Source organism: Gavia stellata, chromosome 6, assembly GCF_030936135.1.
Source record: "Gavia stellata isolate bGavSte3 chromosome 6, bGavSte3.hap2, whole genome shotgun sequence".
Classification (NCBI taxonomy): domain Eukaryota; kingdom Metazoa; phylum Chordata; class Aves; order Gaviiformes; family Gaviidae; genus Gavia; species Gavia stellata.
This window is the reverse complement of record NC_082599.1, coordinates 32,639,875-32,655,293: the sequence shown is the minus strand read 5'-3', so window position 1 is coordinate 32,655,293 and position 15,419 is coordinate 32,639,875. Positions and strand designations below refer to the sequence as shown.

General features: G+C 42.7%; 1 protein-coding gene across 1 annotated transcript in view; it reads left to right on the top strand.

The window, feature by feature from the left end:
• Positions 1-1,922: 1,922 nt before the first annotated feature.
• The window catches only part of MEOX2 (mesenchyme homeobox 2), a 52,921-nt gene continuing 39,424 nt past the window's right edge, over positions 1,923-15,419 (top strand). Inside the window, exon 1 of the mRNA XM_059818481.1 lies at positions 1,923-2,824. Coding sequence (XP_059674464.1) covers positions 2,314-2,824 — 511 coding nt within the window. The 5' untranslated portion in view covers positions 1,923-2,313. The remainder of the gene's footprint in view (positions 2,825-15,419) is intronic.

Sequence of the window (15,419 nt, the reverse complement as noted above, 5' to 3'; positions counted from 1 at the left end):
CGGTGCGGGGCGCCCGCCGGGGGGGCCGCCCCGCCGCTCCCCGCGCTCCCACCTGGGGCCGCCTGCGCCCGGCCCCGCCGCCCGCCCCCGCAGCCCTCGGGCCGCCGCCGGCGGGGAGACGGGCCAGGGCCGGCGGGGCCGCTGCGGGCGCGACGCACCGCGCCGGTAACTGGCTCGCAGCTACTGCCTCACGGCGCTGCCCGTCTCCCAGGGACACCGCCACCCCTGTGCTCGCAGCCCGGCGGGTTAGCAGACCCGAGAGGGGTTCAGCCATTGCGTTTTCTTTGTACTCCTCTCTTTTAATATTAGAGCACATATTGAAACGATAAACACAATGAAAAGCACAAAATATTTCATCAGTGTTGTAACCGTATATTTCCTTTATTCTGAAGAAATATCAAGTTTTGAACAGTGCACAGAGGCAGCAACTTCTGCTTTGGACGCCACTCTCTTTTTAAAGACAGCATTGCTACAGCCAAATCTAAAGACAATTTTTTAAAAGCATTAGATGTCAGAAAAGGGGGGAAAATCTTACCGTCGAAAGACTGCTGCAGGTTCCAGCTCAGCCTGAAACTGCAGGGAAAAGTGGAGCAGCTGCTGAACAAAAGTTTTAGATTTTTTTTTTTTAGAAAGTCTGCAAAACTAATTTCCCACAAAATAGGACTCAATTTCCGTTTAAGAAACTAGCTCTTGCAAATCTCATACAATTCCTGATTTTTTCCAATAGCAATTGAAATTCATTTTATCTTTCGCACATGGACCCAAGAATTTAGCCTTAAACTGCAGGGGCGCAATGGTTTTCTCTTTATTTTTTTTTTTTTTCTTTTCTTTTAATTTTGATTTGGGGGGAGGAGGAGGAGGAGGAAGGTAGAGCGAGAAGGAAGGGCTAAGAAACAAAACGTTTCCGCAGCGGGCACCTCTTTGGTCAGTGATCAATAAATCGTAATTTAACCCAGCTAACAGCCACCTTCGTGGCTACTGTTAATTCCACTACAAGCATGTTTAAAACAACCCAAAAAAGCCAAACCCAGGCTCTCTAGGTTGTCCCTCCTGACCCACTAAAGACCGCAACGAAGAAAAGGCAGATACAGGGAATAAAAATGATGCGAGTCCTTGTTTGGAAGGGGCAGGGGGCAAGCAGGGAAACTTGTCTCTCTCCGGCCAGATCTGGTCGCCCGGTGAGCGCCGGCGGTTTCGTTGCAGAACCAAAGCCCCGATGCCGGGGGGACCGCGGGAGGTGCGGGCGGGCGGCCGGGGCAGCGCTGCGGCTCATCCCGGGAGCCGGAGCGGTGGGGTCGGGCGGAGCGGGTGAATGCCCCGCACCCGCGGCCGCACCGCGCTCCTCGGCGCGGGGGACGGCTGCGGCCGGCCCCGGCCGGCGCAGCCCCACACGCCGCCGCCTGCGCGCTGGGCCGCGCTGCGCCCTCCCACCTGGGCGCGCAGGTGAGGCGCTGCCCAGCCCCTCCAGCCCCCGGGAGAAAGGGGCGGCAGTAGGCCCCGCGCCCCCGCCGGCCACCCCCGAGTCAACCCCGCGGATTTCGCTTCACGTCTTTATTGCGCTCCCCTGCCCGCTTCCCGGGGGGCGGTGGCACCCCGAGCGGCCCCGTCAGCCCCGACGGGGCGGTGATGGCCCTGCGCGGGCCGCGCGGCTGCGGGGGCGCCGCCGCCCCCCGCCCTCTCCCCCCCGCCGATCCGCTCCGGGGCGGGGGGGGGGCGCGGGCGGCCTCGCCGGCCCCGGGGCAGCCCCGCCGGGCGCCGCGGCGGGGAGGCGTGTTCCCCGCGGCCCGCCCGGGGGCAGGGAGAGGCGGGCTGCGCCCCCGCGGAGCCGGCCCCCCCGCCGCTGCCGCAGGCGCCCGGGGCGCGGGCGCGCAGCGCTGCCGCCCGCTGACGGAGCGGCTCGGCGCGGGGACGGCGCTGGCGTTTTGGAGGGAGTTTGCATGTGGTCAGTGCTGTGTTGCTAAGCCAGCCCCCAGCTCACATTACACACTACTGTATTTATAACCTCTCCGAGCTGTTTCCCCCTCCAAGCAGTTCTCTGGGACCACCTTCTATTGGCTTCAACCTCTCCCACTTCTTGACATCTGAGCAGCTCTGAGAAAGGCTCATCTAGGTCCGAGCGTTTATGCAGCGGAGACTGGCCACTAGGGCTAAAGACCTGGATTATCTGAGCTCAGCTGCCTGCTGCAAAGTCTGTCGTTGCCGTTTTGGAAAAAAAAATCCCAACCCCGATCTGTTTACAGTGAAAGTTGACAAAGGGTGGTGAAGTTGGATCTTTCCTAAACTCTCCTGCCTGGAACCTGAGACTTGCATGCCATGGATCACACACTCTTTGGCTGCCTGCGCAGCCCCCATGCCACTGCGCAGAGCTTGCACCCTTTCTCCCAGTCTTCTCTTGCCCTGCATGGAAGATCTGACCACATGTCCTACCCTGATCTGTCTTCTTCTTCTTCCTCTTGCATAATAGCGGGATACCCCAATGAGGAGGGCATGTTTGCCAGCCAGCATCATAGGGGGCACCACCACCATCACCATCACCACCACCACCACCACCAGCAACAGCAGCACCAGGCTTTGCAGACGAACTGGCACATTCCTCAGATGTCGTCTCCTCCCGCCGCGGCCAGGCACAGCCTCTGCCTTCAGCCCGACTCAGGAGGACCCCCGGAGCTGGGCAGCAGCCCCCCCGTCCTGTGTTCAAATTCTTCCAGCCTGGGCACTAACACCCCCACGGGGGCAGCGTGTGCGCCAGGGGACTATGGCAGGCAGGCTCTGTCCCCGGTGGAAACAGAGAAGAGGTCCGGCAAAAGGAAAAGCGACAGCTCAGGTAACGGCTCACGCTTTCCCCTGCGGGGCGGGACCCCCGGGCGGAGGGTGCCGCTGGGGAGCTGCGGTGCCGGGCCCCGGGGCGCCCGCCGCGGCTCGGCTCGGCTCGGCTCGCCCCGGCCCCGGCCCCCGCACCGGCCCCGGCCCCGGCCGCCGCGGTGCTCCCGCCGCCCGCTGACACCGGGCTGCCCGGTCGCTCCTTCCCTCAAACGCGCTCTCGGGATCCCCATCATTAAAGCAAACTTTATTAGGGCTACGGGGGCAAAAATAAAAAGGAAAAATCCAGCACGTGATAGAGCATGAAGTCAAGGCGGTGGTGGTGGGGGGAGAGTTTCCTACAGTCAAGGAGAGAAACGCTTGTAGTTTCGGTGAGGATTTTAGCATCTGGTCCCGCGTCCCCCTCCCCCCTGCCCGATACGCCACCTCTGCTTCAAAATTCAGAATACAGCGCGCTCCTTCCCCTCCGCCCCTTCGCCGCGGAGCTGACTGCCGTTCCGAGGCGATTGCACAACGCTTGGAAACGCTGCCTCGGAAGCGGGGGTTCGGGAGGGCGGCTGATGCCTGCCTGCCCTGTAGCGTCTGGGTGCGCCTGCATCAAATCCTCAGCGTGGAAGGGGCAAAATTTGGAGTCCGTAAAGCAAACGGGCGAATGGGAGTTTTCAGAAAGCTGCTTCACTTCAGTTTGCTGGTGGTGGGGGCAGAGGGAAGGAAGGAGCTGTCTGACTAAAAATCACTGCAATTCTTACTTAAAGACGAGCATAAAAACATGTAGACCCACAGACATTACAGGGCGATGATTTGGCATCGCTGAGCATGCAAAAAAAAACTTGACATAATCTCTGCTTTTTAAAAAGGCAAAGCCTGTCAAAGTCCCACTCTGACAAAAGCCACTCGGCGAAGGCAACGCGACTGATGGCACTTCCGTTAGGGCGCGCTTAAACCAGGGGGTCATCAAAAATACACTGAGACAGGCAGGAGGCACTTAAAGAGAGGGCTCAACAGTTTGAAAACTCAAGAGCAGGCGTAGCGAATTGTTTGTTATCGAGGAAGGAAAAGTGAAAGGCTTTTCCAGATATTTATGAAGTTTGCAACTGAAACCGTGACCTCTTTCACTTGAAATGTGAGCTTGGTAAAGTGGTAAGCAACAGAAAATATTTTAGAAAATAACCCTCAAGGATACCATAATTTTCTTCATTGTCCGTTACATTAAGAAAAGTTTACAGCAATTCAGAATGGGTTTAACTGAATTTCATCTTGCGTAGCTGGTATACAGGCTGAAAACTCTTCCAAGATTAAAAGCCGTATTTAGTTAAAACACTGGTGGTGAAATCTATTGTTGCATCTTCATTACATTTTATGAGATAAAAGGAATTCTCTGATTTTATGAGGTGTATGAGCAATACTAAAATTTGAGTCCCCATTACTACTGGGAAAATAACTGGATGCCTGTCAGTGTAAGGATTTATTGTATTTGTCACTCCATTTAAAGCTGAAGGAAAAAAGGAAATCGGTCTCTTTCACTGTCAGTGAAGTATCTGTATCGCTTTCTGTTTATTTCATTTTGCAACGCAAACCAAAAAAAACACCAGTGGGAAATGTCCCAAACCTTGCTCTGACGTGACTGGAGTCTTCCACCAGATTTAGTGGACAAGGGTTCGAGCCTTTAGCCATGGTTACGCTTATCTTGTGCTGTCCTCCGAACCTCACTTTCTAAGACTTTCTGAAGATCAAGGCAGGTAACTGTTTCCTCCTCCATTCCCCTAAGAAAAAAAATATCATGGCCGTTCACACAATTGTGAATCTCCCAAACTGAAAATAGGCATCTTTTGACAACAACTGGGTAGCTGCTCTATCTTTGGTTCTTCTTCAGGAAAAGCCTGAGTTTTGGACTGAACATTTAACCCCACCCCTTTATTAATCCTGAACTCTGGTGCTAGATATTTAATGCCCTTCTAATGTATGGCAGCAAGAACTATTTGTAAGCCGCTGTGTTTCTATATTTGTCATCCATAATTGCCCCTCATTTGGTTAAAAGTAATCCCCTTTATTTCTCATTAATCTGTTTTTTTAAACAAATTACCATACTTGAAAGAATTTCATCCACGCCTTCCCCACTTTTTGGAGACATATTCATCACACTTGGAACTACTTCAACAGGCATTTGTATGAAATCCTAATAGTAAATAACTAAGAAGTGAAGAGAGACTGTTTAAGTTACAGTGCCAGCATTCTGAGACAATTATTAATGCTCTTGCTTATTTACAGATATATTTCCTCTTCTTAAGCATATCACTTAAAGCCACAGAATGTTCAGTGTTTTCTCGAGCACTAAATCTGTTCCGCACTTCAGCGCTGAATTAACCTTAGGCTACCCCTTTCTTGCACTACTCTGCTTTTATTTCTGAATGTTTAGGATCAGGAACGATGATTCGTAAAGCTGAGTTTATAGATAGTTTAAAGAAAGTAAAACGTGAACATTCCTTGTATCATTTATCTCCCAAACTAGTAACTGTTGTTCAGTCATACAGATACCCTGAAAATTTACCAGCAGAGATACCCCATTTTGCTTATTTGTTATGATGGCGGGAGTGTAATTTTTTTAAATCATAAACAAAAATCCAGAGGGTGAGCAAAATTTTGGACGATGGGCTGTGTGTTTGTCCCTGTGCTTGCTTTTTTTCCCTGGAATTCACATATTGCAGGGGAACGGGAGGACAGAAATATTTTGCGCTATGTTCTGTTATACTTTTGTTTGGGATTGAGAAAGCAAGGTGAAATGTGCTTTCATGGTAGTTTTATAAACTGTCTGACTTACAGTTTTCTTTTGCCCTAACCCAGGTTTTAAGCAGTTTGGGAAGTTCCCTTTGAAGATACTGAATAGGCTGCTACAGAACAGGGTGAAATTGTCAACTGTTCTTGTTGTAAAGGACTGAGAAATACTGGTTGCTTAGTCATCGACCCCTGCATGCTACAGCTGTCAGTGTCTCCAGGTTTTGTAGTCGCTCTCTCATTATCTTCAGAACATTCCTTTCAACCTGCGTAGGCCCAGAAGTGGGTCAGTAAACTAGCCTGCGAGTTGAGGAGTGATGCACACAAATCTTTAGATGTTAACGTTTTGCAGTGAATAATGGCATCTGCATCCTTGCCTTTGTAACTCAGCTCTGCGTATGTCAAGGATGTAGGAGTAAAAAGACGATACTAAATTCGAGGATAGGTTACAAATAAAATCACTTACTTTAAAATGCACTAATGGTCAGAATTATCTGTGTGCTAATGAGGTGCGGATGAAAACCATGCTGAGTGTGTAAAAACCATATTCTTTGAGTGCTTTGTTGCCTTGTGGTATGAGTTGTTCTATATGGAATATTTTGAATTTTTCTAATGCTTCCCCTTCTCATTACTTGCCTGGGACTTTTGAGGCCATTTTATTTCTGGGTTTTATAGAGTAGGTTTTGATTCTCACACAATGCAGAACACATCAAATGCAAAATTACTACTGCGGTTGTCTAGGCTGGCTTACTTAGGTCCAAGTTTTCTTAAAACTTCAGTCAGGAGAAAAACTTATTAATGCCTATATAGAAAGTATAATCTAGGCTTACTGAGAAATACAAAAAGAAGAAAGTGAATCTGGTAGCCTTAAGGAAGCCTACAATGCTACGGCAAAAAAAATCAGTACTATGCTGAAAAGATTAGAGGGAAGCTGAGTACTGTTGAAGGAGTTCTAAACACTACAACTATTCAAACATTAAATTGCAATAGATATAAATATATATTAAAAGTAAATTTGATTCCGATTAAAGTCTAATGCAATTGAACACATGCCCCCAGGCATGAGAAGCCTTTTTTTTTTTTTAAAGTTTGACGTGGAAAAATGTTTTTATATGGCGCAGATTTCCAAGGAAAGGCTACCAGGTAATAACAACTATTCATATTTTTGACTGTATTTACAATAGTATCCTATAGAAATGCTGCTGTTAAACCTACAAAAACATTTCAGGAATCCAGTGTTTCAATAGCTGTTCTGCTGGTTTTTGTTCATTGTTCATCGCACAAAAAACCCCAATACTCTTTTTTTTCCAGTGTTTTAAAATCTTTTATAACCTACCTATTCTCAACATGCAAGCAGTAAAAAGTTACATCTCCAGGGAACTTACTTTAAACACATCTAAATATCATAAATCATATGTACTTGTTTGAAATGGTCTCTAGAAAGCAGGTAATTTTGATAAATGATTATAAATACTGCAAAATCATGGGTTTTGAGGACTTCTGATTGGTTTCTGAAACACATCAGTAAGAAAAATGAGCTGCACACTTGTAGTCAAAAAGAACTGTGTAACTGATTCATCAATATGTCTGTGCTTTTCAGCGTGGTTGTAAACGGAAGCAAGAAAAAAATACATAATAAAGCATAGTTTTTCTGGAAAGAGTTAATTTGTTTGGTATCCAGTATCAAAGCATCACTTACCATTAAAAATCCCCACCACCAACAAAAAAACACCTCAGTAGATTTCATAAATGAAACAAGTTCAAAATCCAATGAATAATAATCATAGCTTTAGGAGAAAACTTTTAAGGCTGATTGCTTAGCAAATGCTGGCCTACCTAGTGGGCTACTTGCTGGATTGTTTAATAGGCAAAAATTTGCAATATGTTCACTTTTGCTCTCAGGAAATATAATCAGGAACTTTTCTAGGACTGTAAAATTTTTAAACACTATTTTACTGCTACGTTCTCAGAATTCTTTGCCCATAGCCAAAGGATAATTTTGTGTGGGCAGAAATAAGTATGGCTTCTCGTTATATATTTCTGTCTGTTTATATATATCATTCAGTAGGATTTACACTTCCTCCCCCCAACCTGCCCTTTTCGAAACATCAGGGTCCCAATCCAGACATTCACTGGAGCACAAATGTTTTTGTGAGAAGGTCTATTGACTCTAGTGGAACTACTGAAGTGCTCAAGGTTTTTTAAGCCATTGGAGCTTAATTCTGTTACTCTGTTTTAGATCTTTGGCACAGAAATGTAATTGGATGTTATTCTTTTATTATTTGATATTAAGCACTATCAGGGATCCCAGTCTTCAAAGCAAAGTCACTGAGGGGTCTGGATGAATAAGAAGTGTGGTACTAGAAGCAAATGCAGAAGGAGATATGGACACATGAGGATTAAAGATCCAGGCATTCTGGCAATATCTGGAGAAACTTCCAGTAAAACTTTTAAAAAAATCATCATTGTAGTCACCTTTCAGGATTTTTAAACTGCTGTTGCATGGTAGGAAAAGAAAAATGCTTTATAATTCTTGCAGATATTTATTGATAAAATATTAGGATTGCCTGATTGTTTGAACATTGCCAATTCAGCATTATATATATAAGTTGAATTTTAATTTCATTGGTTTTAATATCCTAGGATAAAATTTTTCCTAACATGTCTAGCACAACTTCTCTGGTACTTTGCACAGTAAGTAATCAGATTCCAGATTTTTTTTGCCAGACTTGTTGCCCTTTTTAGACATGGTAATTATTTAATAAGTGCTTTTTATTTGAGCCTGTTAATCTGTATGTAGTTTGCCGTTTGGAATTACTCATTCTTTAGTGATGTGATGACCCGATATGCTGTATCTTTGAAGTCCTCATGTGTAGGATTGAGTCCTGTATCTTGAAATTCAAGGGAAGGTGACAACATTATCTTTGCTGCTGCTAATAATCTGATATTGCTCAGCGGATTATTGCTTTCAGCAAATACAATGTTACACGGCAGTATGAATGGTCACTGTAGCATGTTTCTTTCAGTAGCAAAATGTATTCTACCAAGCAGTTTTGCTAGTTTCCAGAATGGAAGCAAAATAAATCTGGTTTCATCTGCTAGAATGAGCAAAGTTTAAATCTAGCAGTAAAATGTACTTATGGTGGGGTTGGGTTCAATCCTTATTTTTGCTATGTTATCCTGTGTCCTTGTTCTAATACACATAAGAATGCAACTTGAAAGGATGCAAAAGCAAAGTCATATTTTTTAAATATAAATACTTGCATATGTCGCTAATAAGGTTTCTAACTAAAATAGTGTGGTGTCACAGAAGTTTGATAAACAGTGCTTGAGGCTACTTCATTACATCAGTGCACAGCTGGGCACTGAACCTAGCCTTATGATCTGTCTTGAGCCTGTGCCCTATCCTTTTATGTCTGTTTCCCCAACCTATACAATGGCAATACCAGTGCTTTCCTTCCATTTGTAAAATACTGTAAGCTTTTATTTAATGAAAAGCTTTGTGTGCGTGTTGTGCGCGCGTGCGCGCTTTTTTTAGTAGGCTTTAAAGACTTACAGATCTGCATCACCGTTTCTCAAGTATTGCTGGTGGCAGGGTAGGAGTGAGCCGGTGTGCAGCCACCCCGCAGAAAAAACCTTCTTCCCACTACTCAGCAGGGCAATCGCATCACCTTTACCAGCACGAGCTTGTGTGGCTGCATAGGTGTGCACAGCAAGAAGTCATTTGACTGCTGGGGTGAGTGTCTGGGGTGTTTGATGACCAGATAGCTGCTTTTCTATTGTATTTAATGAAAGTTTGAATTAAAAAATAGTTTGATGTAATTGTGGTGGATGCACACAGTCTAGTATTTGAAGTATTTGAATCACTAAAATAAATGGTTTATAAACATACATGCTAAGGGGAGTTTCACCTGGAAGATATTGATGACAAAACTATTGGTAGTACCAGATTTTAAGACGCGCATTCTTACTATGAATGTAGCTTAGCAGGGGAGAAGGATATAGACCAGTTAGCCATGCCAGTGCTTATGGTTTTTTGTGATATGCTGTCTCCCCTGCTTCCAGCGGCAAACACAGCAAAGGAATGCTTGTTTAAAAAACCACTGCTGCCATCAGTCTTAGTTTTCTAGCGTTTGTTGTCCTTTTTATTTATGCATATATATTATAAAATCTTTGCCCTTTGATAAGTTTACCTAAACCATATCCATTTAAAATAATATTTTAATAGACAAAATTTTAAATCACACTGATGTTATTCAATCTCTGCTAATTTCTTATATATATCTGTAATATCACTGGTGCAGGGTTGCATCACTGTATCCTAGCATTCACTGAGTGATTAAGAGTGGAAAAAAAAATCATTAATATAATGGCATATAGTAGTAGACAGTTCACTGTCATGCATGAAAAGTTGCTTCTGAAGTCTTCTACTAAACATTATAAATAGACAACTTAGGCTGTCAAAATTCTACTTGTTGACATCAATGATATTAAAGATATAATATTCATTGTAGATTAGGGAGGATGGCCTTCATTTTGAGATCTTGGACCTACGGAAGACAGTAACATACCTCCTATTCGGAACGTGAGTTTATTTTCCGTACGGAACTGTGAATTTTACAAATAGTCTTGGGGGTATGTTACTTGATTGGAAGTTGTGCATATTACTAAATAGGCCTGTGATTATACATCAAAAGAAAAATCAAAAATCACATTTGGAAATTGACTACTCAATATTTTGTTGTTTAATGATGAATGCAATCATTCAATACTACGCAGTCTGAAATCACGGGAGCTTCTTCCTCCATACAAAGGAGAAAAGCAGTCTGAACTTCGTATTGAAAATTACCTGTGCTGAATAAATCTTGCAGTAGTGGGAAAAGGGGCCCTTAAAATACATACAGAAGAAAACATACATGAAAACTTAACAGTCATTTAAAAGAAAAGTTATTTTGTACTTGAACCTATGTTTCCTTTTATCTTTCTTTTCAACAAATGAAACAAAATAATTGACCAAACAGCAGAAGAAACAAGTCTCAAAGGAATGAGTCAAATCTTTCATTTATGATGGAAGAGCATAGTTTTACTAAACCAATAAAATCCAGTGGATTATGAAACCCTAATTGGAAGCCAAGTAATATTCTTTCTTTCTTTCTTTCTTTCTTTCTTTCTTTCTTTCTTTCTTTCTTTCTTTCGCTGCTTCTTGGACTAGAGAAAAATTGGTTGATTGAATATTATTTTATAGCAAATAGGATATGAAAAACTAAAACTGAAACAGATTACTGCAGGCTTTTAAAAGTCTTTCCTCCTTCTGCATTCTCTCAGATCTCTAATAGCTATTTTTTATTTTTAGCAAGTAAGCCTGAGCAAATGCTGCCTTACATAAACTGCTTTAGATGCACTTCAGTAGCCTCTGCCACCATTGTGAGTTTTAATTCTTAGACTGTGATCCTACGGTGATGCCAGTATGCATTTAATTTTGTATGTTGGGAGATGAATGAAATCTTGGGTGTGCTGAAGTCGAAACTAACTATTGAGTGGAGCCAGGACTTCACAGCAGAAGTAGTCGTTATTACTTTGATACGAGCACACCTGAAGTTAAGTGTATGTTTACACATTTTGGTGAATTGGGGGCATTAGTCACTTAAAATTACCAAGCGGAAAAAACTGTTTCCCACTTTGGTCCTTCTAAAAATAGATGCTAAAAAATCTGTTGGACATATGTGGACTGACAATAAAGCTCTGAAGAGAGTTGGATGAACCGTGGGGTTTTCTACCTGCCAAGCAAAAAATTGTAGAAGTACGCAACGTACCCTGAGTGTGCACGGGGGCTTCTTTGGAAGGGGGTGTTTTTACGGGGTGAGTGAGGCTCCTCAGGCACACTGGTCTCAGTAGCTTTTCAAGCCTTTAATTTTATTCCAGCTGGTGCAGAATACCAGAACACTGTAGCCCCCCATCCTTGTAAGATACATGGACAAGCAAAACCTACTTGTTAAAATGTGATTATTACTGTAAAAAAAATGGTAGGAGCAGTGACTAGATGTCTCCTAAATTCATGAAAATATCAGTTGGTTTAGTGAAAGGAAAAGAACTGAAGTCAGATATGTTGATAAACTGTACAATGGCATATTTTGCAAGGCTTTGGTACACTGAGCTGGTAAAAGTGGTGTGACTGCAAGCCCGGGTGGCTATGGCGACATCCACTGCTCAAAGATGCCTTGTAAAGCTTTGTGCTTAGACTGCCAGACAGTATTTTCTGCCAGAAGAAAACAGCAGTTTAATGGGGGCTAAGGCATGTTCACTCCTTTCGAATTGATATTTTCTGAACTAGACTTTAAAACCTAGTAAAAGTCCGGGAGTCATACTTGCCTTACATAGGGCTTAGGGAGAACTGAGAATGTTGCAAGTCCTTTGCACTTTGGAATTACTCATTTGGTTGATGCAGAAGTGGCATAGTAGTATTAAGCGCTTTTTTTCTTTTTTTTTTTTTTTCTTTCTATATTCTTGTTTTGGGAGTACCACAATGACCTCAAGCTGCAGCTGTGTGTTAAGTCTTTGCGTTCCTGGGGACATTAGAACAATACACACTAATGGTCTCACTCCCGGCTCCCTCTGCCTCTCTCCTTCTCTTTCTTTTTTTACACAAGTCCATTTCTGAAGCAGTGTACGCCTGTCTAGCCTTTCAATTTCCATTTATCCTTGCAGAATGAGCACTTGCTTAATTGCAAAATAAAAAATACCCCCCTTTACATTAGTCAGATTTCAATTTCCTACAATAACTTAAGAACTGCAGTGATCCACTAAAGAGAACAGTACTGTTAGGTAATGTTAGTCTGTTAGGCAATGCAAGATGCAACAGTTATGGATCAGTGGAGAAGAGTCAGATAAAAATAGGAGGCTTCATTAGCAGTTGTCCGTAAGTCATCTTGAATCTGCAGCATTATCTTTTCTTGTATTACCACTTTAATTTACATGATTTTCTAATAGATTATATTATTTGGTCAATAAGAAGAATGACTATTGTGTCTGTATTATTTGTTTTTATGAAACAATATATTATTACTAAAAATAGTAAATAGAACAACTTAAATTATAAATTTTTAAAAAATGATGTGACTATGGACAGGAGAAAAAGCTGGAGACAAGGGCACAAATATTTTGCATTAGTTTACATTATGAAGAAATATGCTGCCAAACTTTCTTGTAGTGTTGGTTTAGCTTTGCATTTTAATTTTTTTTTTCCACTCATTCTGACCCCTTTGCTTTTTACACTTTGATACATTGCTACAAGTTTACGAGGTAAACTTCTTTATTGCTTTAATATGAGGGTATGTGCAGAAACCTAACAGTATTCGAACCCTATAAAGCTATCTTTATTTCACTGGTTCCAAACTGAAATTTAGACATGCAGAGAAGGCGCCAATTGAGTTTGCAGTCTGCTGGCATGAGAAATATCAGAGATTTAATGTTTTTGTATTTGCAAACATATCAGGAGAGCTTTGCCAGACATGACACCCAAACAAACACTTTTTTTTGATAGAAATTGTGTGTTTCAAGTACAGTGGCTAAATGCATCCAGCCATTTTGAAGTATGTTTGGTGAAATATAACTTACAGAATGACCCAATCCTTCAAAGTTCTTGGGAAAGCTGTTTCCTTCCCTCCTGCAAAAGCCACTCAGTGCTTTGTCAGTCTGTGTACTGATGCTCTAATCCTGTTGAAGCTTAGGTTACCGTGTATAATTCTCTTGGAATTAACAGTATAATGTTGAAAAAGTTAAGCACAAGCATGTCGGTTGCTAATCTGTCATTGATTCCTTCAGCTCGATGGTGTGCGGCTAAGAAATGTTTGTAGTTTCACAACATATGGGTAGATACCATAAAAATATTATTTATGGAGGCTCTGGTTTGCTTTGTGTTTTTCAAGCATGTTTCCACAACTAATTGATAGTCTTAATTCACACACACACAAACTAAGAGCTGCATCCATGTTAACCTTGAAACATATGGTTGACTTGATTATGTAGATAAGTGGAAAACTTGATGCTACCCATATAGTGGAGTCTGACTACATGTTATTGCTGGCGTATTAATTAAAAGGACCGTGTTAACATATCAGCAGACTCTTATTACAAAAGGTGGAGGTGAAATCGACACTGAGCTAGAAATGCAAGAAGTACTGCTTTTATCTGAGGTGTTCATATGAACCCTACATGGAGCCTTACTAGTTCAGAAGTTACTTGGTGAGGGGTATGTGTTCCCTAAATACCTCTGGAAGAGTATTTCTGCAAGTTTGGGAACTGAAGCAAGTCCAGGGAACATGTGCAACATGTTGCACAACAAGCACAGAGAGAAGGTCTCACTAATCAGCCTTCGCACCTTCCCTGCCATGTCATTTAATGTCTCGTGTATCTCTGCTCTCCATAAAGCCTAAGAGCTAACTTTATGCAGTTAAGGTCGGTTTCTTTATAAAAGCAGACAGCATTTCCTTTCCTTCCAGGGCAAGAATGCACAGACGTAGGAAAAAAAGGCTCACAAAAGAGACCTGGGGTAAGCACAAAGCATCTTTTTACAGGGCAAAACAACTTTGTCCTTGGTTTCCCCAGTACAAGGCCATGGGCTGCTGCTTCTTCTGAGCAGGGTGAGAACTATGGTTTAGAAGATCTTATTTTGCCATGAGAGTTTGCAAGTTGCTTTTATCAATCTTCTCTCTTTCCAAGATGTTTTCAAACTGTTTTGCAAAAGACTTTTACACCACTTAGCAGAAATTGAAACCTGTTTTCCTGCCCTAGTCCTCTCTCGACTCCTATTTTAATCCTGCTAAACCCAAAGCTGATGAAATGATCCTACCTTTCAATCACACTCTTTTGAAATTCCCTTCCTAGATTCCTTCTTCTGGTTCCAGCTTATCCTCTCAGAGTTAAACTTACTTCCCTGCAAGGTGTTGCCCAGTTGCTGCTCAGCCCATGTTTTGGATCCTGTTTCTTATCTGCCTCAATGTTTTCTCTGTACTGTCTTAAGTGTGTTCTTCCTTTTTCCATTCACACTCTTCTCTGTCTTTGGTATGTGCAAGAAACATCCAGAAGCAATATTGTGTCATTATCCCATCAGCCCCAAACTATCAATTGCTTTACTGTGAACTTACTTTTGGTAACTGTAGGTCAGTCATGGCTCTTCTATGCATTTATGGTGTGTAAGAAAAGTGTGCAAGGCTTAGAGTAAACAGGAAAAAAAAAGAGAAAAAAAGTTGTTTCGTGTGCTCTCTCTTCTCTTCTTGAGGTTTTAACTTCATAAGGGTGTGCACCACAGAGCAGATTCTATAAACAGCTATAGCGGAAATCAAGCATGACCTAGACATGACAATGCTGATTGTTAGTATTTAAAACCAGTGATGTACCTAGTGTTGAGCAGAGCCTTGTGTAAAAAGGGAGTATTTGGAACTAAGCTAAATCGGTGAAAAAAATGAATCTAGCTTTCTTAAAATGCACTCTCTTAATTCCAAGATTTTAGGTAATAATTACTTGTGCCAGAAGGAATGTGCTTCAAAGAAAGTAAAGTCTCATTTTGAAGGGGCCTGTAAACTCTTTAAATAGCATTGGCAATTTGTCCTTTCGCTCTAGTTTTCTATAACAAGAATTTTGAAAACAGTAGAATATTTTTTGTGATTCCATTTCATTGATATAATAGACATGAACATACATATTTGGAGGGTGTGTGAATGTACGTGTACATGTGTGTATCAAATCTAAAATAACAGCAGCTAGGGACCTGGACAGTCCGCTTGATTTGACTGGACCAGCACTTGGTTATACTGTGCTATTTTATTGCT